The sequence below is a fragment of the Bos mutus genome, chromosome 8 (genome assembly GCF_027580195.1).
Source record: "Bos mutus isolate GX-2022 chromosome 8, NWIPB_WYAK_1.1, whole genome shotgun sequence".
NCBI classification, from domain to species: Eukaryota; Metazoa; Chordata; class Mammalia; order Artiodactyla; family Bovidae; genus Bos; species Bos mutus.
The window spans coordinates 14018694-14045843 of NC_091624.1; the positions used below are offsets into that span (position 1 = coordinate 14018694).

Genomic DNA, 27150 nt, shown 5'->3' on the forward strand with positions numbered 1-27150 from the left:
TTTCAAAGTGGGAGAAGACAGAGTAGTTCATGCAGTTAAAGATAACAGAAGCGAACAGAGAAAGCATAAAACAGGCCGATGGAAGACAGTTGATCATGATTAATGACAGCATACACAGTCTGGATTCATAAATTAGCAAAGTCTCAGGTCAGATTCAAAAGCCGAAGTCTGCACTGCATTGTTTATTGGAAAGCCATATAAAGGGAAGAGTCACAGAAGCAAAACTAGGGAATTTGTCAAATGTTTATGATTGCATATTGATTTAGGAAAGCATAAGTAATGTGAATATCAAACAAGAAAGATGCAAAGCACAGTTTTGAGTGAGAGAGAGGTTTATTTTATAACAGGGGAAAAGAATGTAAATAAAATACATTATTAGAGCAATGTGTATTGAATAACAGTAGAAAGTAAAACCCACAAGTGAAAGGTGAATTGACCCTACCCAAAAAATCAATAGGGAATGTTGAACTTAACAGCCTTGACAGATAACATAGACAAAAAATAAGTTGAAATCAGGATAAAAGGGTAGGAATAGTAAGATTCAGTTCAGTTCAGTCGCTCAGTCGTGTCCCATTCTTTGCGACCCCATGAATCGCAGCATGGCAGGCCTCCCTGTCCATCACCAACTCCCAGAGTTCACTCAGACTCACATCCTTCGAGTCAGTGATGCCATCCAGCCATCTCATCCTCTGTTGTCCCCTTCTCCTCTTGCCCGTAATCCCTCCCAGCATCACAGTCTTTTCCAATGAGTCAACTCTTCGCATGAAGTGGCCAAAGTACTGGAGTTTCAGCTTTAGCATCGTTCCTTCCAAAGAACACCCAGGGCTGATCTCCTTCAGAATGGACTGGTTGGATCTCCTTGCAGTCCAAGGGACTCTCAAGAGTCTTCTCCAACACCACAGTTCAAAAGCACCAATTCTTCGACGCTCAGCCTTCTTCACAGTCCAACTCTCACATCCATACATGACCACAGGAAAAACCATAGCCTTGACTAGACAGACCTTTGTTGGCAAAGTAATGTCTCTGCTTTTCAATATGCTATCTAGGTTGGTCATAACTTTCCTTCCAAGGAGTAAGCGTCTTTTAATTTCATGGCTGCAGTCACCATCTGCAGTGATTTTGGAGCCCCCAAAAATAAAGTCTGACACTGTTTCCACTGTTTCCCCATCTATTTCCCATGAAATGATGGGACTGGATGCCATGATCTTCATTTTCTGAATGTTGAGCTTTAAGCCAACTTTTTCACTCTCCACTTTAACTTTCATCAAGAGGCTTTTTAGTTCCTCTTCACTTTCTGCCATAGGGTGGTGTCATCTGCATATCTGAGGTTATTGATATTTCTCCCGGCAATCTTGATTCCAGCTTGTGCTTCTTCCAGTCCAGCATTTCAAGATAGAATTGATGAATATATACTAAATATCTATTAATACAAAGATAAAAACTTTTTTCCAGTGGCCTGCAGGAGGCCAGGTAGGCTTAAGACTTTTAAGAGAAAAAAAATTGTAGACTTTTTGCACTGAAAAAACCTCAAAACTGAGACATACATTTTAAACACTAAAACTCAGGTTTTTGGGTGGGGGTGGGGGGTGATGTGTCTGATTTTTTTTTAACTTTTAATTTTATATTGAAGTTTAGCCAATTAATAGTTGTAATAGTTTCATGTGCACGGCAAAGCGACTCAGCTTTAAACATGTATTAAAACACTTAAAACAAGGAGCACTTGAAAGCCAGAACATATCAGTTTTATTCTATCAGCAGGGAATTGGAAGGAAACGTCAAAGGGGAATGGCACTTTGGAGTCGTCCGTTCATTCATCCAGCGAGTGTGTATTAGATATTTATCATGTGCCAGATGCTAGATCAGGAACACATTCAGGGAAGGAGAAGGGGGATTTCTGGCCCCAAGAAGCTTACAGTCTTAATTTTGGTATATTGGTGGGAATGTATCATGAGTCCCAGAAGCAGCTGAAGACCAAGGTTTCATTCCACAGAATGTATGTTCTGTAAGAACTGGAGGTGAGAGGTTTCCAGGAGGCCCTCTAGGATAAGATGTAGTATTAATAGAGGGTGGATAGGATTAAGTGTGGAGGGGAGGGTATCCCAGGATGGTCGCAGACTAAGCTCATAGGCTCAGTCAGGTAGGCAAACAATCCTCCCTGGGGTGACCGGCACTCAAGAATCCTGGGAGATGTCTCCAGGTGATGGAAGCTCTTCGCCCAGGCTGAACCAGGTCTCTTTGATCAGACTGCCCACAAGGAGGCGCTGTGGGCTCTCGGTGAGGAAAAAGATGGCGCCTGGTCTTCAACGGTGCTCCAGAAAATCCCTTCTCCCTTTCGTGTTTTCCGTGTGAGACTCCCCTAAGAGGTTTTCCTTGAGCAGTAATGTTCATTGAAATTCATTAGGAAGATTAAAAAAATGCTTTAGCAAGAAGTATCCGCCTGCCTCCCTGTGGTTTTGAATAGTATTTCTCACAGGGTGACACCCTGACCACCTGTGTGGATATCACCTGTGAAGTGAAGTGAAGTCGCTCAGTCGTGTCCGACTCTTTGCGACCCCATGGACTATAGCCTACCAGGCTCCTCTGTCCATGGGATTTTCCAGGCAAGAGTACTGGAGTGGGTTGCCATTTCCTTCTCCAGGAGATCTTCCCGGCCCAGGGATTGAACCCAGGTCTCCCGCATTGTAGGCAGACACTTTACCCTCTGAGCCACCGGATATCACCTGAGGAGATGGTTAAACAGCCTCAGCCCACAGCTACTCAAATCAGCCATACTGGGAGGGCACCTGGGTACTGGTTCTTGATAAGTTCACCAGGAGGCTTTGATGCACAAGCTGATCCTGAGGATGGGAGAGTAAAGATCATACCAGAACCACTGTCCCACCTAAGTCCTGCCTTTAGAGCCTATAATTGGACTACAGAAGAAATAAGAAATGGAGAACATAGAATTTTTTTTCTTGTATGTACACATTTCATTCATTTAATCAAAACATTTCCTAGAAATTAAGTAGGAAAACCCTCTTTTTAAATAAATTAATTTTTTCCACACTCCGAAATGTGGAACAAATAACAGCAGAGCTGCTCTTTGATGGAGCTAGTGGGATCCATGGAGCCCGGACTTTGAGTCTCTCCACATTGCCCACTAAGGAATCCTAGACTGTGAAACTCAACAACCACTGCTCTAGGTGGGGGAAGATGTCTTACACAACTGCCGAAGGAGGGGGATGCCAGAGGAAGGCGAAAGGTGCCCTGGATGTGCCTTTACCGTGTGCGAAGGAGGGGGATACCAGAGGAAGGCGAAAGGTGCCCTGGATGTGCCTTTACCATGTGCCAAGGGCGTTATAGACATCCTCTCCCAGAAGCCCGTGTATGTGCTGTCATTATCACTGTTGTATACAAATTTGTATAAATGAAGGATCAGAGTCTTGGAGAGGTTCTCTCACAGTAAATGGCACAGCCTGATTGGAACCCAGGCAGGCTCAACTCAACTTGTTCTCTTAACAACTATAGAACCTTCATGTAGTTATATGCACGTGTACTCAATTGCTCAGTCGTGTCTGACTCTGCGACCCCCATGGACTGTAACCCGCCAGGCTCCTCTGTCCGTGGGATATCCCAGGCAGGAATACTAGAGTGGGTTGCCATTTCCTCTTCCAGAGAATCTTCCTGACCCAGGGACCAAACCAGTGTTCCTGCGTGGGCAGGCAGATTCACAGTACCACTGAGCCCCCTGGGAATCTCCTTATATAACTGCTGTTTCCACATGAGAGTTGTTAGAATAGCATGACATCAGAGCTAAGAAAGATCTGAAATGCCATCCAGCCACGTGGAGTTGAGAAGACTTTAAATCTTGACTCTACCACTTGCTTCCTGTGTGACCTCAGGCATGACCCTTAACCTCTGTGGCCTCTACTTCCCCATCTGTAAATTGGGTATTTCATGGCTGGTTGTTTTCTTGAGGAATAGCCGATTAACAATGTTGTGATAGTTTCAGGTGAACAGTGAAGGGACTCAGCCGTTTGGAATGGACAGGTACACACTGCCATGTCTAAAAGGGATAACCAACAAGGACCTACTGAATAGCACATGGAACTCTGCTCAAGGTTATGTGGCAGCCTGGATGGGAGGGGAGTTTGGGGGAGAATGGAAACATGTATATGTATGCCTGAGTCCCTTCAATGTTCACCTGAAACTGTCATGGGCTAGTTGTAAGGGTTAAGAGGAGATAAATACTTAATGTGTTGTCTGCCACATGGTCAGAGTGCAATAAAAAGTAACAACTATTATCATTTATAAATAAAGTCTAAAGAACTGGCCCCATCCATACAAGAAGTGGAACCCAGCGCTGTCTGACTCCAGAGTCTTGGCTATTCTGTTTCCCCACCTTCTGCTCTTCCAGTGCCTTCGGCAGGTGGCAGCTTGACTGTTGGAGGCTGTGTCGGAGAGCAAGAGGCAGGGCCTGGTTCCTAGCAGGGGCCCAAGCCACCCTCTCCCCGGCACAGAGGACCTGCCCTGGGGGATCTCGGCTGTGGATGGAATCCCTTTTGCGATGATAACAGGCTGGTTTTCAGAACAGCTTGCTTGGAAGCATTTTTCATTAATGGAATGCCCTGTCCCTCCCGTGGCTTTCAGTAAACAATTACAAATGTGTTCCAGAAAGCATTTGGTTCCAGCTGTAGTAAAATCACACTTAATAATTAGCGTTTCTATAGCACTTTGGAATCCACCAAGTGCGTCTCACATATGTTGTCCCAGTTGACTCTCTCAGCAGTTCTGTGAGACAGATAGGGGCAGAATTATTCAAATCACTCCTTTTGTAAGTGGCAAGAACAAGGCTCAGTGGCTGCAGGACTCTCCCAGTGCCACCCTGCCCGTCAGAGATAGAGCTGGGATTAGCATCTGTGTTGAAAGCCTATTGTCAGAACTCACCAGGTGTGACCCAGTTCTCCACCCAGCCTCCAATGGGAGCTCTTGTCTTCAGGAGCCACACAGTGTGAGCCATTCCTCGTGACCCATTTGCCAGCGTTGATCACCAGCCTCAAACTGCCTCAATGCTGTGTTCGGCCGAGGTACGGCATTCCTCTGTCTCTCACGTAAAGGAGCCCAGACTTGGGGTTCACAAGGCCCAAATCCGTTACCACCTCCAGGACGCTCTCCTCTAAGGAACTCATTGGCCCTGCCCCAGGGTCATTCCTTCCTGAGTAACCTGTGGTTCATTTCATGCTTTTTCCCGAGTTGAGCTTTCTGTGTAGGCAAGGGAGGGGGAATGCATTCAGTACAGTCAACCCTGGATAAGAGCTGAGTGATGATGCGAACTGTCCTTTGAGAACCAACTTCCCAGCACACGGAGGTCCCTCGTGCCCATCCTCACCCAGTGGCCGTGCAACCTCTTTGGAGATTTGTGGGATGCAATTAATAGAAAATGAGCAACATCTGTCCTCTCGCCTCCCAGGACTGATGAGTTGGAGGAGTGTCTACAGAGCTCCATCAAAGGTCATGCCAGGCTTGGAGACCCCTGCCCCTCCCACCTCAGCATCTTCCCTATTTACCAAAACCAGATGCCATCTTTTTATCTCTTCTGACCACTGTTTTTCCTGAACCTGCTCCTACATCATCCGTTAGAAGAAACATCCATTACTGTCAAAGCATGTGACTTACTACTTACTGGTTGCTATGATCATTGTAAAGTTGATTTGGAAGGACAAAAACAGCTGAAGACTTAACATATGTAGGTGTACCTTCAAGATTGACGCTCACACCAAAAAGCTTTTTTTTGATTTTTCAGATTTTTGTTTTAGGAAAGGCAAACGTTATCAAGTATAACATTTATGGAATACAAGGAGCAGACTGTGGGCTTTGGAATGAACACATGTGTAGCCTTTACCTTTCAAATGCCAGGGACCCATTTAAAGGAGTTGCCACCCCAGCTCATTGCCAAGGATTTCCCTGTGAAAGAATAAGAATCTTATAAGAATGCTTGAGTCTGCTAGCACTGGGACCTGCATTTGGGACTGGGATCTGAAGTAGCACTCTCAAAAGTTCCCCAGATTGCCAGCCACAGTGTCAGTTCATTTCGGCAAACCTGTATAGGAAGGTAGGGAGAGATTCTTGAGTCCCCCCAAGGCAGTGTCCTGGCCCTCTGACTGGGTCAGGTACAGGAAAGATGAAAGTCCCCAATGTGGGTGAGCTGTTGATGAGCGGGGAATTGTTCTTATGTCTGCAAAGTGGAGAATAACCTCTCAAGGCCTTCATGAAAAGGGGCTACTCTTAGCCTAGTTACCTGCCTCTAAGCCACCTCTCATCCTGCTCTGTTGTTCAGACCAGCAGATCCCATCATTCTGCCACACTACACATTTTTATTGACCACGCTGGCCTAGGGCTTTAATGGAACAAGCAAGTTGCCTGCTTTCATGGAGACCGCAGTTTAGTGCTTGGTACAGAAAGCACAGTATATGACTGTCTTGAAAGTCTTTGCCCTGCATTGGACCGTGGGTCATCGCCAAGGGCATGAAAGGGAGTCTCTTTCCACCGTTTGCTCTCCTTGCCCATTGTCCCTTCAACTCCCTTCACTTTTTGGTCTTTTCTTTTTTTCTTCCTCCTCCTTGGGTTGTCAGCCTTCAGGAATTCCAATAGGAATTCCCTCTTGGTCTGGTGGTACAGTTGATGGGGTGCTTGCTTCCACTGTGCCCAGCCTTGCCAGCATGTGCTGGTTGGAGCCAAGTGGGTGTCCAAGGCCTTTATCTGAGGGGTGTGAGCAGGTTTCATATCTTTGGTTGGACCAGAAGTCCGAGGAGATCAGTGTCGTCTCCTGATGTCCTCTCTCTCTGCTTTGAGATGATCTTTTCAAAGGAGAAATGTTTAAACTGGAAAACTGATATCTTATCCAGCCCACGCAAACCATGCTGGTCTGCTCCAGCTCCCAGTGTTCAGTTTTCTGTCTTTGAAGGCCAGACCCAGTGATACTGTATTTAAAGCTGTACTTGAAATACAGCTGTCCCAGAGCAAACCCTCTCAGCTGATCTTCTTATAATTCACCCTTGGTTTCACAGCTACTCAGAGCTAGACCCTGGTGGCTCACATGGTAAAGAATCTGCCTGCAGTACAGGATCCTCAGCTTTGATCCCTGGGTCAGGAAGAGCCCTGGAGAAGGGAATGGCAATCCACCACAGTACTCTTGCCTGGAGAATTCCATGGACAGAGGAGCCTGGCGGGCTACAGTCCATGGGATTGCAAAGAGTCAGACATGACTGAGCAGCTAACACATAGAATTACACTCTGATAGCGATTTCACTTTCACTTTTCACTTTCATGCACTGGAGAAGGAAATGGCAACCCACTGTGGTGTTCTTGCCTGGAGAATCCCAGGGACGGGAGCCTGGTGGGCTGCCATCTCTGGGGTCGCTCAGAGTCGGACACAACTGACGTGACTTAGCAGTAGCAGTAGCAGTGATGAGAACAAAGCACTTGAGGACATAAAAATTAAGATTTTAATAAAACTAAGTGGTCTTACAACCCTCCCTGCCTATGACCTTCCTCAGCCTCCTGATTGCTCTCATTCTAGGGCAGAATTGAGGGGATCTTAACAACTGGCAGTTCTTGCCTGCTTCGAATACCTTTAGCCCAAGAATGAACAAAACAAACTGTGTCTTTCCAACGAGTAGTTCTTGAAAGAGCCGTGTCTCGAGTTCTGCCTAATAGTCTTCAGCTCATTTTCTCCCATCCCTGATTCTTCCAGAAAGCCGTACCTGTGTTTCTAACACATCACTGTCCAGTCTGGACCTCTTCCTCTGGGCGGTGTGTTCACACCCAGCCTGCCACACAACTTACAAAGTCTGGAGAAGAGTCAGTAAATTAAAAGAACTTGAAAACCAACTGCTAACTCCTTCAGAAACTAAGTGTGTGAATAGGACTGAAGCAATCCAGTGGGAAGAACATTCAGTATTAACCTTGGCAAGGCAGGCATAAAAATGAGTGTGTTGTCAATCCTTCTAAAGCCGCCCCCCCCCAAAAAAAAAAAAAAACAAAACTTAGCTTTACTCACCCAATTTTTTGTAAAAAATTTTTTAGTTTTATGTATAAATTTCTTTTGTTGTAGCTCTTTTTATTATTTTATTTGAATTTTTAAAAATTCACATTGTAATAATTCAAGCAATTCAGAAATCTCCTTTAATTTCTTTCTGTTATAATTTACAAATAATAATTTGATGTGTATCCGCATGCGTACTTGTTCTGTTGCTCATGGAAATATATTTTATACACGTGTATGTAAGTGCACATACACACATTGTACACTCATTGTACATATGCTGCTGTGTATAGAAATGGGATCATCACTGTGTTGTTCTGCCACTTGCATTTTTCACTTAAATACATGAGTGGATATCCTTTTGAATCTGTACTTTTAGTCCATCTTAAAAATCACTGCAGATGGTGACTGCAGCCATGAAATTAAAAGACGCTTACTCCTTGGAAGGAAAGTTATGACCAACCTAGATAGCATATTCAAAAGCAGAGACATTCCTTTGCCAACAAAGGTCCGTCTAGTCAAGGCTATGGTTTTTCCTGGGGTCATGTATGGAAGTGAGAGTTGAACTGTGAAGAAGGCTGAGCGCTGAAGAATGGATGCTTTTGAACTGTTGTGCTGGAGAAGACTCTTGAGAGTCCCTTGGACTGCAAGGAGATCCAACCAGTCCATCCTAAAGGAGATCAGCCCTGGGTGTTCTTTGGAAGGACTGATGCTAAAGCTGAAACTCCAATACTTTGGCCACCTCATGCGAAGAGTTGACTCATTGGAAAAGACTCTGATGCTGGGAGGGATTGGGGGCAGGAGGAGAAGGGGACGACAGAGGATGAGATGGCTGGATGGCATCACCTACTCGATGGACATGACTTTGAATGAACTCTGGGAGTTGGTGATGGACAGGGAGGCCTGGCGTGCTGCAATTCATGGGGTCGCAAAGAGTCGGACACGACTGAGCGACTGAACTGAAACCGATTCTATTACTTGCACATAATTTGTGGTATGACTGTATCATAATTTAAGTCGACAGTTCTCCCTATTAGGAAATATTTGGGCTGTTTCCAGTTTTCTACTAATAAGAAAATATTTTGATGCAGATAAATTTCTTTGATATGTGTCTTTATGCACTTCTGTCAAGTAAAGCCCAGGGTGTGCACATTTAAAGTTTTACAGATAGTTCTATAGTACTTTATTTTTTTATTTTGCTTTAATACTCTATAATCTTATCAGCACTTACTCCTGAGATACTTCATAAACTTGTTGCAGTTAAAGCCCTTTGCTAGATCTATGCTTTTCCACTAAACCATCTCAAGTTGATTACATTTACATATTTGTTACTTGGAAAAGAAAAACTTCCTGCCTCCAGGTTAGCATTACTGATTATATTCACTTAATTAGATTTCACTTCTATGAAGTTAGTTAGAACCAAAATGACATTTAGGGGAATTGACTGACTCAGATATTCTCCTTCTCCCGGAATCAAACCAAAACTTCTAATAAATCACGAATGTATTTCTAGAAGGAGCCTGGAAAGCACATTAAAGCTCATAGACATCTAAGAAGTTGCTCAGTGGCTACTTGATTGTTAGGAGCTGAAATCGTAAAGATGATTAATACTTGAACTTAGGGAAATACCGGAAATTCTGAACATTTGGTAAATGTATCAGACATAATTATCATTACCAAAAATCTCTCTGCTAATTGTCTGCTGTGCAGTTTGTTTGTTTAGTAAAAGAACTAATCGGAGAAAAAGAAGAAACAGACCAACAAAAGCTGGTTTATAAAATAAAAACTACAAAATATGCAAAAATATACAGGGAGAGACATTGTTCTGCCTCTCTATTCACATTGCAAGCACATTTTAATTGATGATGCTGGCTGCAATTTGGCAAACTAACCATTCTCATGTTCCCCTATAGGACAACTCCACTATATACATACATATCTCCTCAAAAATATGCTTTAATTCAGTAATTCTGTTCCTGGGAATATTTAATAGTAAAAATGGAAAACAGTTTAATCAAGAAGTGGAATAAAAGTTAAACTTTGAAAACTTATAGATTGTTGAGCTAGCTGAAATCATGTATATAGAGAATATTTCAAGTATTTAAATGACACAGGAAACTAGACATTATATAATAAGTAGGAGAAACAGCCTTCAAAATTATGGTGATAGTTCCCAGAACACTTCTTGTGAGACATGAGATCCTCCATGGCCAAGTTAGCTTGAGAAATGCTCTAATCAGAATTAAATAAGCGTATGCACTGCAGGTCTTGCCATGCTAGAGATTCATAGAATATAAGATGACTTACAGTATTACCTAAATTTCCTTGACCTTGAAACTTATTCTAAGCACCACCTAGTATAGTTTTTTCCAGAATACTTGGGTTCCATAGAACATAATATAGGAAGTGCTAATATATGTTGTCTCGTTTTTTGTTTCTAAAAAAATAATGTATCTGTGTATTATGTGTAGTTACACATACGATTACATACATTTGTATACATGTGTGCATAAAAAACAGATAAAATAGATGAAAAGGGATATCTCAGGTTTTTTGTTTATATTAGTCTGAATTTTTCAAATTTTCTGCAAAAAATCACTTCCAACACTAAAAAAAAAAAACTTTGAGAATTCCCACAAAGTTAACTAAAACCACTGGTGAATATTGTTTCACACTCTAGTTTGAAGTGGCAGATACAGTTGTATAGAAAAGAGAACTCAAAAGGGCAGGAGGAAACTTTGGGAAGGAATAGATGTGTCTTGGGGCTTCCCTGGTGGCCCAGCTAGTAAAGAGCCCATCTGCTAATGCAGGAGACAAGATTCGGGTTCCATCCCTGGATCAGGAAGATCCCCTGGAGAAGGAAATGGCAACCCACTCCAGTGTTCTTTCCTGGAAAATTCCATGGACAGAGGAGCCTGCAGGCTACAGTCCATAGGGTTGCAAGAGTCAGACACGACTTAGCGCTATCTTTCTTTTTCAAAGAGAAAAGCTCAAGCATTAGAGTCAGATCTGAGTTCAGCCTCTCGTTTGTAATCTTGAGCCAAGCTTTTCATCTGTGCCTCTTGCTTGCAAAATAAGAACACTATTAAATACCTTTCCTAGAGCTGTTGTTGACATGACATCAGGTACAGTACAAATGTGTCTAATATGTGCTTCTAGATATGCAGTGAGGGTTTTAACAATTTTTGCTAGTGATTGCATGCATAGGGTAATACCTCTTTAAAGGAATACTTAATTGAAGTTTACTATGTATTGAAATAAATGTTTTTACTGTGGAGGTATACTTCTCAAATGATGAATGAAAATGCTCTTGTTCTTGGCAAAGAACGTGGTTCACTCCATTAAATTGGAGGTAAATGTTTTTAGACTAATGTAAATGATTTCTATTTAATTTTTAGTCAGAACTCTTTTCTTTTTTCCTCTGCTCGCTTTTAGCTCTTGTCAAATAATTGTCATGAAGATGAAGTTTTACTTACTGTGATCCATTATCTGTGACTCACACTCCTTCCTATGACTTTTTTCCCCAAGAGTCTCATGTTTAAAAAAAATCCATATATATTGAAGAATTTAGTCAGTTTCTCATGGGATTATAGAATTTCTTACTGGGAAGATTTTTCTCAATATATAAAACCACTATTAAATGTTAAGATTTGGCTGCTGTGAATGATAAACTTTACTGTTAGAGTATGTTTTCACACTCTTCATAGCTGTTTTTTCCAATTTTTTTTTTTCACTTCCCTGTTTGTCATATAGCAACTCTATAGAAAGAAGCCTGGTTTGGCCATCACGTTTGCAAAGCTGCCTCAAAATCTAGACAAAAACCGATATAAAGATGTTCTGCCTTGTGAGTATCTGGCATGAATGCCTCCTCCCCCCACACACACTGAGATAATGTTTCCCTTTTTAAAACAGATTGTCTGGTATTCTGGAACGACTCTCAGTGTGTCTGTAAACACCACCGTCTTTATTGCAGCCATTTCAAACTCGGAACAGTTGGGGAATAGTGTTTATGCTAATGAGGCGAGGGCTGCAGATGGGCTGGGAACTGAACCCTTGTTTACTTGGGGTGGTAAAAATAACACTCCGAATAATCAGTAAATTTCTTTCTCCTCCACAGATGACACCACCCGGGTATTGTTGCAGGGAAACGAAGATTACATTAATGCGAGTTATGTGAACGTAAGTTAGAATTCCAGATCATGAGAAAAAGCACATTAATCGTTGTAACAAGCGTGACAGCGACATGCGCGGTGCTTTGCAGTCAGTGAACTGCTTTGCTATTCACGGTCTTGTCTCAGCACCACAGCAGCCATTGAGGGAAGGCAGGACAGTCTCATTATACGGAGAATGACACTAAGGTTCAGAGATGAAATCATCTGAAAAGTCGTAAAGCTAACAGCAGAGGAGACCAAAACTCAGCCTTCTGTCCTCAACTGCTGACCTTTAGGTGTTTTGTTTGGCCATTGGTACATTTGTAACTTTTTGTCTTTTTCCTCCCCATCTGATTACTACAAATAAAACCACCATAGCCCCAAAACAAAACATCAACAATTTCAACTTGTGGTGGGGAAAGTATTCATTTCACTCTGAAAATGCATCTTGGGCAACTTAGCCTCTCTGAACCTCAGCCTCTTCATCTAAACCAGGGCTCAGCACACTATTTCTGTAGAGGGCTACACCGTAAATATTTTGGTCTCTGCAAGCCAAGGGACAAAATTGAGAATATTAATTAGGTACTTATATATACCATTTCAAATGCAACCATGCAAAAATATCAAAAAAATTTAGCTCGCAGTGCAGCATTTAAATTTGGCCCTCAGCTCACTGTTTATCTGATCTAAATAAACAGGACTTCTCAAATTCTCAGATTATAGCATGATGTCAGTAACTACCAGCAAGAATGGGTCTGATCAGTGATTCTACTCATTCCAAAGCATCTGTGAGATTCATTGACCCTCACTTTCAGCATTTCTGGTGTCCTGTGATTAGAGCACTGAAATGGTCGGGGTGGTAAGACCATGCACTCGGGTGGAGAGTGGCTAAGACCAGGGCTGAGAAAGCCATTAACCAAGCACCAACCAAGCCATGAATTAGGCACCTCCATTTACTATCCCCACCTAAGAATGAGTGAATCACTGTGCTGTTCCAAAGCTCAGCCAGTTCTGAGTGTTCTTTTACAGAAAACAGTTTAGGGACTTTGCTGGTGGTTTAGTGGTTGAGAGTCTGGCTTCCAATACAGGGGATGCGGGTTCAACCCCTGGTCGGGAAAGCAGGATCCCACATGCCAGCTAATAAGCCCACACACTCTAGATCCTGCATGCCATCACTAAGACCAGACCCAGCCAAATAAATACTTAAAAATTTTAAAAAAAAAAAAGACTTAGTTTAGAAGTAAAAGCAGAGCAGGGTAGGAGAGGGATGACAGTTGCACTTGTTTTAACATTTTAACATTTATCAGTTTGGACAGTACCTATTGTGAGGTGGTGATGTGTTCAGGAACTTGACTCTGATAATCATTTCACAGTGTATATGTATATCAAACCATTATGTTGTATACCTTAAATATATACCTTTTTTATTTGTCATTTATACCTCAGTGAAGCTGGGGAGAAAAATTGATCAACTGAGTGGCACAGACATTGGCAGCCATGCAGAAAGCAAAGTGTAACAGTAGTTGGTGGCATAAGCCTATGTGGTTTATGCTTCAAAGAAAATATTTTGATAGAAAACCCTGCATAGGAAAAGTTGTGGGCATAAGGATTGGCATGCGTTGCTGAAAATGCAGATTCCCAATATTGATTATATTTAGGATACAGCAGAGAAGGTCATTTAAACTCTTTTCATCTTGTAGGTCCACTTCTGATTATCACCTATTGAATTTCACATAGTTTTATCCTGAGTAGCTAGCATTATTGTCAAACACCTTTGAAGCATTTTCTAAAGTAGCTTTTTCTTTGATTATTCTTATTGGCCAAACACTTGGTAGAACTGTTCTTCTGGTGTGCTGACAGTCACCAGCTCAAAGTGTGTGAGCTGCAGTTCCCTGTCCACCTTGTGGCAGTAACAGATTCTAATGCCTGAACCATCTCCTGCCAGATGGAAATTCCTGCTGCTCACCTTATGAACAAGTACATTGCCGCTCAGGGACCCCTGCCACATACCTGTGCGCAGTTCTGGCAAGTGGTCTGGGACCAGAAGTTATCACTCATCGTCATGTTGACGACTCTCACCGAGCGAGGCCGGGTAAGTGGCTTGACGTCCAGACAGGCGTGCGTCACTCTGTTCTCTGCTGGAACTCGAACTTCAGAGCTGGAAAAGGCCTTACTGAAATGTCACCCAGTTCAGCCCCCTTTGTGACCCGTGAATCTGTACACAGCTCCTGATGGACAGCTCCAGGGATGAGAAACTCAGCCCTTCTTCCCACTTGCTGGCCTTTCCGAGCTAAGCAGTAATCAGACAGCCCCTTCCATTCCTGCCTTGAATCTGTTACAGCAAGCTGGAAGGCGCTTCCCCTTGCCTCACCTGCCCCAGAACTCCTGGGTTAGCTGTGATCTCACCCACCCAGGACACGTGCTGATCCTCAGAAGAGCAGTGTAAGGGCCAGGTTCACAATGGAATACAAAGTAGAAGAAATTACCTCTGTCAGTCTCTGCTTGTGTTACAGCAAAACCTGATGCAAAAAAAAAAAAAAAAAAAAAAAAAAGCTAAGAAGGGCTTAATTAGGAGAGCAATGGCAGCATCCCGTGTTCAGCCTGACATGTGTGTTTCACAGGAACAGATCGCTGATCATGTAACTGAAGTCAGTGTGCAAGGAGTGCTGCGTAGCATGGGTTCTCTAACTTCTGTTTGCATCTAGATATCTTCATGATGAAATGTTCATCCAGAAACATTCAAAAATCAAATATAAATTAATATTTAAGGGATCTGTGTGCCACTTCCTCCCAGGCCTGTCCTCAGTATATAGTTCAGAATGCCAGACAGATCTGTGCCAGAAGTCAAGAGTATAGAATTGGAATGGATCGTACGTGTGAGGAGATCAGTCTACACTCTCACCCCAAAGAGCAAAATCAGGATTCCTGCTAATTCTGGAGAGCCTTGTGGGTTCACCTAGGCTGTCCCAGGCAGATGGCTCCCCACCTTGGCTAAAACACTTCCAGGGTCCATCCGTGGGTTATTCAGCTCTGATTTTCCAAAAAAAAAAAAAAAAAAATCCCTCTTCCTAATGAACTGAAATCCACAGCGCTTTGAACCCCACCCCACCAGCTTCTCTTGCCTGGAAGACACAGTAGTAAGTGGCCCTTCTCTTGCATGCATTGCCCTTTCAGATATCTGAAGATAGCCTTGGACTGCCATTAAGTGGGTGGTCAGCAGAAATTGTCTGGTCTTTGTCTCAGTGTTGCTGTGGAATCAGTCTCCCCATTTTGTACTCATGCACTTGACTCCTGAGACCTACACTGTGGCATGTCGGTGGGGCTCTGGAGCCAGACTCTGTGGGCTCAGAACAGGTTCTTCTGGAGCAAGTTATAAATACTTGACCTGTCTGACCCTCAGCTTCCCTGTACGTAAGCTGCAGATAGTAGTGCCGTCTCAGAGGGTTTGTGGAGACGGAGACGATATATACGGAAAGCTTAGAGAGCTGTCTGTCACAGGTGTCTGGCAAACATTAGCTCTGTGTGTGTGTCCGTCGTTATCATCCCTGGGAGGATTTGCCATCAGATCTGGCCTTTTGTGTGCCTTCACGCTCCTCAGGCTTCCCGTCTGTCATCGTTCACCTCGGCCCTCACTCTCGGCTTCTTCTCACTCATAGTGTTGATCAGAATCTCTCCACATAAATCACTGTTTAAAAATATAAAGGCCCTCAAGAGACAACCAGAAGCTCCTCCTAGAATGCTGTGAGTCAGGGGCGTTGCAGACACTCTTCGGGGAGCAGTCGCCGCCTCTCCCAGCTCCGCTTCCAGCCCTGGCCGTGCCTGCATCTGGTTTACCTAGTTACTGTGAGAACTCGCAGAGGCTTTGCTGGAATCACAAGGCGGCAGGTCTGTGGCATCCCTTTGTCTGGGAGTCTTGCTTTTTGCCTGTTTTTAGTTTTTGTTGATATTCTGTTTCTGTGTGCCTGTGTGTGGTTTTCTGATCTTGTTTTGGAAAGGCAGTGAAGTTACTGGGACCTTTTTTGAACTCCAGGAGTGCCAGCTGGCTCGCAGCCCTATCTGCGCTCTCTGTGTTTCTGGATCACCTGCACCTGTCTTGTTCCCTGGTGTCCTGAGTAAGAGGGCAGACGCCAGGGCCACGCTTCCTGAGTTCATACTCCTGCTCTGTCACTCCCTACCTGTGCGGTTTCGGGAACTGGCAGAGCCTCTGCGTGACATGGAATGCGAATGATGCCTGTTGTGTATTCGGGAGGCTGTGCCTGCCAATGCAGGAGGCACGAGACGCAGGTTCGATCCCTGAGTCGGGAAGATCCCCTGGAGGAGGGCATAGCAACCCACTCCAGTATTCTTGCCTGGAGAAGCCCATGGACAGAAGACTCTGGCGGGCTACAGTCCGTGGGGTTGCAAAGAATCATACAGGACTGAAGCAACTGAGCACGCATGTCCACACTGTGCATTTGTGAGGCAATTGAATGAGTTAATGCAGTCAGCCTTCTTGGAAGAGTACTTGGCACACAATAAATACCATACAGATGTTGGCTAACAGTAACAGTAGTTTGGGTACCACCTTAATTGTTGCTGGGACTACATATATTTTCAGTTCAGTTCAGTTCAGTCACTCAGTCGTGTCCAACTCTTTGCAACTCCATGAATCGCAGCACGCCAGGCTTCCCTGTCCATCACCAACTCCCGGAGTTCACTCAGACGTCCATCAAGTTGGTGATGCCATCCAGCCATCGTATCCTCTGTCGTCCCCTTCTCCTCCTGCCCCCAATCCCTCCCAGCATCAGAGTCTTTTCCAATGAGCCAACTCTTTGCATGAGGTGGCCAAAGTACTGGAGTTTCAGCTTTTACTGCAGTATTATTATTTTTCTTCAAATTGGCTCACCTTTCCTTGCTTTAAAAAATTTGCTTTGAAAGATATGTGTTAAATGGAAGCCCGATATCATTTGCCATAAAAGGGGGGTATGTGTAAAAATGCAAAAGCCACAAAACAATATATATATATATATATATATATTTTTTTTTTTTAGTTCTGCCAGTTTATTGCTACCAACCCATGACCCTCCACCCTCATGCACACATGCTCAGTCATGTAACCCCATGGACTGCAGCCAGCCAGGCTCCTCTGTCCATGGACTTTTCCAGGCAAGAATACTGGAGTGGGTTGCCATTTCCTTCTCCACAAGACAATATTATTAAAGTCTAAATAAATATTCTTACCTTCCAGGCTCTTAACCCGAGGCCTGCTTGCCCACACCCTTGCTTGCTCTTTCCTAAAAAGAGAATTAAAGTATTAAGGTGATAATGTTAAAGCTATCCTAGGTCCAAATTGAGACACTCTTCATGGCACACATGGAAAAAAACAGGTTCCCACCATGTGGGTCTATGCAGTTTAATACTCCTAGTGAAGTGTGAAGTGAAGTCACTCAGTCGAGTCCAGCTCTTTGCGACCCCACAGCCTGTAGCCCACCAGGTTCCTCCATCCATGGCATTTTCCAGGAGAGAGTACTGAAGTGGGTTGCCGTTGCCTTCTCCAGGGGATCTTCCCTACCCAGGGATCGAACCTGGGTCTCCCGGATTGTAGGCAGATGCTTTACCGTCTGAGCCACCAGGGAGATTTGTTTAATACTCCTAGCCTCCTACCAAATCCCACACTGCAGGCCTTAATCTGGGCCATTCTGGCATTTTATAGATACAAGACATCATGTTTATGGCCTTGCTGTCGCCAGAATCTCCCCATATGAAACTGTGCTGTGTGTGCATGTCTGTTCTGTGACTCTGGCAGTGGGGGGAGGGGAGCTGAACACTCCAGGTTTTCTCAGAAACTACCCGTGGAGGTGCCGCTGCCCGAGCTCAGGAGGTCTTCAGCGATGGTGCACTTCCTCGGAGCCAAGACCTGAACCCACAGGGCAGCCGGGCGCTTTCTCCTCACCTGTGTTGGGCTGCTCTTTGCCCTTCTCAGTGGTCTCGGCCCTTCCCAGCTGCAAGGCCATTGTTCTCCATGGAGTCAAGGGAGCTCCAGCAGGCGTGGCTGGTGACAGATCATCTGCCCTGATGGCAGCCCCTTCTTCCCTTCCTTCTGCCCACGCCAGCATGGGAGAAAAGGCCCTTTCTTTCATCCGGGAGGCCTCACTTCCTCCAGCTGCTCTCGAGAGTCCTGCCCCTCCTGCTCTGTCCTGATTGGAGTCCGCTCTGAACCTGAGCTCCTCCGAGGTCTCCTTGTGACCCGGGGCTGGGTGGGGGCGGGGGGTGGGGTGGGGTGTTTGTTTTCCAGCCCTTTCTTCCTAATCGAACCCCTTCCGGCTGGTTCCTTCAGGTTCCTGAGTTAGAGATCTGCATCTCCCGTGAGTTAGAGCATTCCATTCGCCATCTCTGGCCCCAGGAACTGACTTCTGTTGTTTATGGGTGGCTGGAAGCCTGTTCTTCTCAAATCCAGGCTACTACATGTTTCCTGCCTCTCCTGTTACAGACTCTCAGCTGACCTGAGCCTTTTGTCCCGAGGTCCCTCATCGGGTCACCACCACTGTCCCTGAGTTCCTCCCGATTAGGAGTCAGTCCTCCCGGGCCAGCAGCTCTGTCCCCTGCTTTCCTGAGAGATGAGGCTCTCAGCGTGTCCCATTTGCTTTTTCCCCTGTTCTGCGTTTAGCTGAGCGGCCTCCTGGTGGGCACGTGGCTGGTGGCATCTTCCTCTCCGCTCTGTACTGCTCTCACGTCAACTGCACGGAGCCTCCCCCAGAGGCTGAGGGTCTGGGAGGCACTCCCAACACAGGCTCGCTTTCATTGCCCTCTCCTTTTATTCCCACCCAAAACGTTTTCCATTGTGTTCTCTCTTCAGGTCCATTGTTTCCTCCAAGAGGAAACAGAGCTATAGAGAATGGTCTTTCCATTGAAACACACATCTACGTGTGCCCCACTTCCTATCTGTAGGACAGGACACAAGCAGATTCTGTCTCTGAGCCTCAGTTTACTCTTATGCAAAACAGAGGCAGTGACATTATCCACCTCATAGGGTTGTTTTGAGGCCCAGATAAAATAATGTCCATAAAAAGCACCATTTAGTGCTTAGCATATACCGATCAAAAGAAAATAGGTATTGGAGACTTCCCTGGCGGTCCAGTGGTTAGGAATCCATGCTCCCCACTGCAGAAGGCATGCGTTCAATCCCTGGTCAAGGAACTAATATCCCACAAGCCTCAAGGCACAGCCAAAAAAAAAAAAAAAATAGTCATTAGCATCATCCCTTCCCATAGCAGCAGAGTTCATGGAGAAACTGGAGGTCAAAACAGTGAAGTATCTTGGCCAGGATGGCACAGTCAGTTAGTGGAACTTAATAACCAGGAGGGAAATTCAGAATGTCCACAAACTTCTTGCTCTTTCTTCTACACCCCCAAATGCTTTGAGATCCAAATCAACCTAAAATCTAGATTTAATTGAGAGGTAAAGAGAGTCCCGTTCTGGTCAGATTCACTGGGAGTCTCTAGAAATAGAGATATTTGTGGTTCAGCCCTGAATGGGCTCATCATTTCAGACAGAAGCTTCCCATCAGCTGTCCTGTGGGCAGGACACCAGGAAGCCTGCAGCAGAGAGCCAAACCCCTTGTGCAGAGGAGGAGGTGGGCACAGACCTGGTGGGCATCCACTCTGCCTCGGGTTCTACAGACAGCTTTTCTTTGTGTCTGAGAGGAGTTGGGAAGTGGTCAAGAACCAAAACCCTCAGGTTTAACATTTACAAGTATATTCTTAGCTCCACCTTCCCAGCAGCATGCTTTAATTCCAAACATTGACTGTGATGTTTGAAAATAAAAATAGGAAAGCTCTTTCAAATTTTTGTGCATCTGGGGGTTTATACCCCCTCTTCACTTTAAGTAAGCATAATTTTTACCCAAGTCGATGCAGCTGTAGGCTTGGAGAGAAAAAAAATTTTTTTGAATGAGTCAGAATTTGACTGATGGATCGATGATGGGACAGGCAGCTTGACCTTGAACTTTGCTTTGAGGCCAGAGGCAGGAGCGAGACTGCTAGGAAGAGGATGCAGAATTTAGGAAGTGAAAGTGAAAAGTTCGTCAGTTGTGTCCGACTCTTTGCGACCCCGTGGACTGTAGCCCACCAGGCTGTGCTGTCCATGGAATTCTCCAGGCCAGAATACTGGAGTCCATAGCTGTTCCCCTCTCCAGGGGATCTTCCCAACCCAGGGATCGAACCCAGGTCTACCACGTTGCAGGCAAATTCTTTACTGTTTTAGCCACCAGGGAAGTCTCTAATACCTCTCCACTGGATCTTCCTGACCCAGGAATCGAACCAAAGTCTCTTGCATTGCAGGCAGATTGTTTACCAGCCAAGCTATCAGGGAAGCCCTAGGGTTTGGTAGGGGGAAGAAGAGACTGGGGAGAGGGGTGGGGGCAGGGGCAGTCCTCCTGTGGGAGGACTCACTGAGTCCCACTGAGCCCGGGTTCCTCCTCTGCCGTCTGCTGAGCGTCGGCTCCGTATGAGTCATCTGTGAAAGCGCTCACGGGACTGTAGCAACAGTGATGGCGGCGGCCGCTGACTGTCCCCGCCTCCCCTGCAGTGAGCCGGGCACTGCACACCATCACCTCCAGCCTCTGTCACCATCTGGGAAACAGGTGCCGTCCTGTCTTTCAGGTGAAGAATGCGGAAGTCAGAGAGGTTAAGTAGTAGCAGGTTTGAGGTCACGGGGCTCACAGAGGAGGAGAGAATAATCCTAATGGAGTTCTGTCTGGCTCTCAAATGTACACTCTTATCGGCCGTGCCTCGAGGCCTTCCTCCTCAAGGGGGTAAGGAGTGGACGATGAAGGACGGATGAGGTAAAAGGGGGAGTTGAGAGCAGGGAAGGGGCAGAGGCCTTGCAGTGGGGGAGGGTGGGGAGCAGAGGTCGCTCCTAAGTCAAGGCCTCTCACATCTGTCTGAGGCTCTCCTGCCCTTCCAGCAGTTGGACCTGGTGATGAGGAAAGAGTCAGTGCGTTCCTCCTGGAGCTCCAGCCGGGGTGAGAGCTGTGGCCTGGCCCCTGGCAGGCTGACCGCGCCCTTCCTCCTGAACAGTACAGCACAGATGCAGGGCAGAGCGGCCTCTCCCGTGTTTCTTTCCCCGCCAGCAGCTCTCAGAGCATTTAGTACGAGTGAGAGAGTTGTAGCCCAGTGTCCGACCCGTCTGTCCAGTTAACCACTCACGAGCACCCCCATAGCCCAGCCTAACTCCTGCCCTGCGATTCCCTTGCAGACCAAATGTCACCAGTACTGGCCTGATCCCCCTGATGTCATGGAACACGGCAGCTTTCACATCCGCTGTCAGTCAGAGGACTGCACCATCGCGTACGTGTTCCGGGAAATGCTGGTCACCAACACCGAGGTGAGCGGGGCCCGTGTGGCAGGGGCTGTGGGGGGACCCGGGAAGGCGCGAGTTAAAGGCTGGTGCTAAATCAGCGTCCACCGTAGGCCCAGGGAGGCCTCTACTTCTGGGTCAGTCTGGGTTTTCAGCCGGTGAGCATTTCAGTAGATGTGCAAGGTTGCCTGGAAAAGAGCCAGCATATGTGTTCACAGCAGCGTATTCACAACAGCCCACGGGGGAAACAGCCCAGGTGTCCACCGACAGATAAACAGAACGTGGTATATTCATACCGTGGAATCCTAGTCCCCCCACAAAGAAGGAGATTCTAACCCATGCTGCAGCATGGCTGAACCTGGAAGACGTTGTAATGAGCAGAAGAAGCCAGACAAAAAAGGACAAATACCATGTGACTCCTGGAGTAGTCATTTCAAAGACAGAAGTAGGATGGCAGTTGCCAGGGCTGCAAGGCTGTGGGACGAAGAGTTAGTGTTTAATGGGCGTGCTGTTTCAGTTTGGGAAGCTGAAAAGCTCCTAGGAAGAGTGGTGAGGGTTGCACAACTTTGCCAATGTACTTAATGCCACTGAACTATGCAGTTAATAATGTTTAAAATGGTAGACTTCTTGTTATGTATATTTTGCCCATTAAAAAAAAAAAAAGCCAATGTGGGTGGCCTTGACAGCAAGTACCATGGGAGCAACCAGGAAGAGATGGCTGTGGGCAGAAGTGGTGGAGAGCCATCGGGCAGGAGGTGGCCTCCGCAGAGTCCTAGAGACAGGGCGGGCCTGGGAGCATCGGGGAGGCAGGTGGGTGGGAGTGGGCAGGGCGCATGGCCGGGAGATCCCCAGTGGGCAGAAGAGCGTCCAGAGACAGGAGCTCGCTGGCTGGAGGCTGGGAGGGGGTCAGGGTCCTCCTGCCCACCAGTCCAGATAGACTCAGTGAGGCTCCCCTGCCCCTTCGCAGACGGGGGAGGAACACACAGTGACCCATCTCCAGTACGTGGCCTGGCCAGACCACGGTGTCCCCGATGACTCCTCAGACTTTCTGGAATTTGTGAACTACGTGCGGTCCCTGAGAGTGGACGGTGAGCCTGTCCTGGTTCACTGCAGGTACTGTGGCTTGTTGACCTGGTTTTACCAATACTCATACTCCTTGGGCGAGGCCTGGAGACAGTTGGCAGGCATCAAACCCACCTACATCCCACAAGACTCACTATGCACTTACAAGGCTCTGGTTGCTTTCTGTCTTCACTCTGTCCAAAGATTTGGACAAATTCTGACTGCACCCTAGAACTGGACAACAGAGTCCCTACCTCGTCTTTCCCTCTGTTCCTGTGGTAGATGTGCAGGAGATGGGGGTGGAGTTTGCACAGAAAGATGGGTTTCTTCCCATTGGTTTTATAAGCCTCTGGCCTGTTTGGGAGCACGCCCTGAGCATGTGTTCCATGTCCTTTGAAGGTCAGGGAGGAGAACTCCATCTGAGTAAAATGGGAACTGGCGAGGAGCTGAGCTGGGCTGTGCAGAAATGCTGTCTGAGCAAATTCTGCCTCTGCTTCTCTTTCCCCAGTGCTGGGATAGGTCGAACCGGTGTCTTGGTCACCATGGAAACAGCCATGTGCATGATCGAGAGGAACCTGCCTGTTTACCCACTGGATATTGTTCGGAAAATGCGAGACCAGCGCGCCATGATGGTGCAGACATCAGTGAGTAGAAATCTAACAATAAAAATACTAACAATGGCCAGGCCTGTACAAAGGGCTTTGCAAGTCAAGAGACCAAGGCCCCAGGGGACTGAGTCACTCGCCCATGGTCACAGAGCTCGTCAGGGGCCGAGCAGTTCCAACGCCCATCCCATCTGGCCTCTGCGGCTTGCTGCCCTCCACTTCTCCTGCCGCAGTTTGTTTCCTGGCAGCCGCTTGCTCCCTGCCGACCAGGGAGTAGCCCTGACTGCACTCTGCACTGTCAAGCCACTGACCGATCATCACCTTTCTGTCAGAAGTAAGCAGGGGTCACCTTCCTAGACGTTTCACAGGGCCCCACTCTCTCCCACTCTGGGCTGTCTTCCCCTTGGTACCCAGAGCTGCCGGTGTCCTCAAGAGGAAATAATCTGGGGACTTCTTTGGTGATCAGTGGTTACGATTCTACCTTCCAGTAGATGTGAGTTCAATCCCTGGCTAGGAAATTAAGATCTAGGTGCCTCATGGTGCAGGCCAAAAAAAGAGGAAATATTCTGGTTTCCCCTAGATCTACAAGAGGGGCAGGGGGCTCTGGGGAAGTGCACGATTCACTCTTCCCCATGTACAGGGCCACCTTTGAATAGTCCCTTAACCTCTCTAAGCCTCAATGTCCCCATCTGCAAAATAAAGACCACCCCCTATTCATTCATTCATCCCTTCAACAGATAGTGCACCAACAGGAGAGGCCTGAGCTTTTATCCAGCAGGACTGGCTCAGTTGACTGTGAATCTCAGCAGCAGTGGGAGAAGTCCAAGAGGAGCCTGAGAATTCAGGAGGAGTTTCTGAAGCTGACTTGGAAAGGCAGGGCTTTCTAGAGGAAAGGCCTCCAGAACACCCCACACACCCCCACACCTACCCACCCCACCCCTGATGGATGAGGAGGAGTTAGCAGAGCAGAGAGCGGGACTTGCACACAGCTCTGTGTCCTCACAGGCTCATGGCCTACGTTCGTAAGATTTCTCTAATGATTATGAGCTCTTGTTTTTATTTTTTTTATTATTATTATTTTTTTTACATTTCTTTACAATGTTGTGTGAGTTTCTGCTGTACAGTAACGTGAATCGGCTATAAGTAGACAGATATCCCCTCCCTCCCACTTACCCATCCATCCCAACCCCACTGGGTCATCACAGGAGCTCTTGTTTTAAATTCACGTGCACTCCTGGGTGGCCCTAGTGGTAAAGAACCCACCTGCCAATGCAGGAGATGGAAGAGACGCAGGTTCAGTCCCTGGGTCGGGAAGATCCCCTGGAGAAGGGCATGGCAACCCACTCCAGTATTCTCGCCTGGAGAATCCCTTCTATGAGAAGCCTTTCGGGCTACAGTCCATGGGGTTGCAAGGAGTCGGATACGACTGAAGCGACTTAGTGTGCACGCACCCAAGAAATCTGGTTAAGAAAAGAAAAAAGTTGTTAAGACTATTCTCTGCCCGGTTTTGTGGTATGGAGGACCTCATTGTTAGTTTAAAAAAAAACTGTTTCAAGTGTATCTTCTGGACACATTTTCCTAGCTGGGGCAGCTCAGTCTGAGGCTTTCCTTCACCCTGAACACATCCCTCAAATAAGTCTCAGGGGTTTGTTAATGAAAAGAACCGTATCCTGCAGAGCGACTTCCAGTGGCTGTCCTTTCAAAAAGACAAAGTCCAGACCCCTGACCCCAGTGCGGGGGTCCCCCACAGTGAGGTCCCAGCCCACCTGTGCAGCCTCCCTCCAGTGCCCCCACACCCAAGTGTTCCAGGCCGGGACCATGATCCCTGACCCTGCTCCTCTGAGCGAGCATCTTTGTCAGAGTGGCACGCTGGTGCATCTGCTGGAAGGGCCACCCTGCAGCGACCTTTGTCCCTTCTGGACTTCCCCAGACTGCTGGTCCCCCTCCGCTGAGTTGCCCAGCCCTCCCTGGGAGCTACCCCAGCCCTTGTCACACAGAACAGTGAACTCACAGGTGTGTCCAGTCCACTCTGTGCCCCTGGATGTAACCCAGGGCCGGGCCCAACTTGAGCTGGAGCTCAGGGTGTTTATAAATGAGGTGAAAGAATAACTGTGTCTGGGGTGAGAGGCTGTGTTTGTGATAACTGTGTCTGGGGTGAGAGGCTGTGTTTGTGGAGCTGCTGGCTTGACGGGCTTTCATGTCCTCCCCAGAGCCAGTACAAGTTCGTGTGTGAAGCGATCCTTCGCGTTTATGAAGAAGGCTTAGTCCAGATGCTGGATCCCAGTTAAGACTGCTGTGAAGACGTTCATTCCTCTTTCCCCGGGGCATCCTCCTTCTCTCTGGAAGCGACAAGAGGAACCAGTAGGCTGTGGGAAAGGAGTGAGCACATTTGACCCAGGCACTTTAAATTTCTATTAAAAAAAAAAGGTATCGTGTACATAAGAACTGTGTAGGTAACGCATGCGGTTATAGCATCATACAGGCCCGCGCCTGCTCTGGACAGAACTAAGCGGAAGGGGAGCTCAGTCTGGGGCCTGTCCTAATGCCTTCCTCTCTCTCCATCTCCATATTCCTGTAAACCATCCTTGGGCAGTTGGGAGAGGACACCAGCCATGCTGTGGGCCTCCCAGAAGCAAGATGGTGTGGCTGTTCAGAGTTACTTGGATGCGTTGTGTGTCTAGGACTAAGAGCTGAGCTTTCCGTGGGTCTGGGCGGAGCTGAAACAGTGTTCACCAGCCCCAGTGATGCTCGGGGGACCCCATGAAAGTACTGAGTGGCAGGGGATGGGGTGCCAGGCAGAGGACGAGCAGTGCCTTTGTGCCCTTGTGCCCTCCCTTCCTTTGTCCAGTCTCCCTGCCACGTCTGCCATTGGCGTTTCTGAGAATCGTGTCCACGTGCCCTGCCTCCTCCCTGCATTAGTGACCCTCCTCAGGTTCCCACCAGTGCCTGAACCGGACGAGCAGTGCAGGTTTCAGGTGAGTCTCCAGCTGAGACCCTGAGAGAAGACTCCCGGTGTCGCCCTGCGTGTTAGCTTTCGGAGCAGGCGCCTCTTGTGCCTGCCTCCCTCCTGCTGCACACCCAGCGCCCAGGACTGGAATCATCCACTACTGAATCTAATACATGGATTGCTGCTACTTTGAGCTATTACACTTGAACCATTACGATTTTCCTGAGGGGAGATGGGATGTCATCTAAATATTCAGAATCTTTGGCCCTTCTGAGGAAAGATCTAGATGTTGAACCATGGGAAACCCAGCTTCGAGAGGGTTGCCTTTGGATGTGTGTGTGTGTGTTGTGTTGTGTGTGTGTGCCCACGGGTGAGTGTCTCTCAGGATTCCTAACTTGATTCAAATTACAGTTGAGTTTATATAAATGAGTCTCTGTATAGAAGAACAAACGTGTGCATTCACTCTTAGTCACAATGGTCTCCGTTTCATTTCAAAGGAGAGGATCAGACTATCTGAATATAAACACAATTTGATGTTAATTTATTCTAAGTACACCAAGATTTTGATTGTCCTAAAGAATTCTGCCTTTGTTAATACTGTGTTAATTTTTTTTTTTTAATTTGTGCCAGGATTGTAGCAAATTATTATTTAAGGAAAATAAATTACGTGAAAATTCGAACATGGTATTTTGAAATAGTGGTTTTATGTATCCAGAAAAAGCAGCTAACTAAGTATCCAGTTTCTTGACGGGATTTATAGAAAAAGGATGGTTCCATGTTACAGCACACTGAAATGAGGCCGTTTTGATGTTTAGCAAACTCCAGACCAACTGAGCAAAAACGTTTCCTGGTCACAAGATGGGTAAAGACCTTTACGTAGGGGCCAGGTTTCTAAAGTTCTTTGTCTCCAGATCTAGCATATTTACTGCATTCTTTCCATCTTTTCCCCACTGACATTTTACTGTTAAATGACAGGGGTTGGGGGAGCTGTGTACAGTGTCATAACCCACTCTGGGCAACAGGAGA

At 46.5% G+C, this 27150-nt stretch overlaps 1 protein-coding gene across 5 annotated transcripts in view; it reads left to right on the forward strand.

Annotated features, from left to right (window-relative positions):
* The window catches only part of PTPN3 (protein tyrosine phosphatase non-receptor type 3), a 165935-nt gene extending 139131 nt beyond the window's left edge, over window positions 1-26804 (forward strand). For all 5 annotated transcript variants that reach the window (XM_070375136.1, XM_070375135.1, XM_070375139.1 and 2 more), the window contains 7 exons: window positions 11777-11867; window positions 12141-12202; window positions 14120-14266; window positions 21409-21537; window positions 22478-22623; window positions 23081-23216; window positions 25388-26804. In XM_070375136.1, the coding sequence (XP_070231237.1) occupies window positions 11777-11867; window positions 12141-12202; window positions 14120-14266; window positions 21409-21537; window positions 22478-22623; window positions 23081-23216; window positions 25388-25465 (789 nt within the window). In that variant the 3' untranslated portion in view covers window positions 25466-26804. The remainder of the gene's footprint in view (window positions 1-11776; window positions 11868-12140; window positions 12203-14119; window positions 14267-21408; window positions 21538-22477; window positions 22624-23080; window positions 23217-25387) is intronic.
* The last annotated feature ends 346 nt before the right edge of the window (window positions 26805-27150 follow it).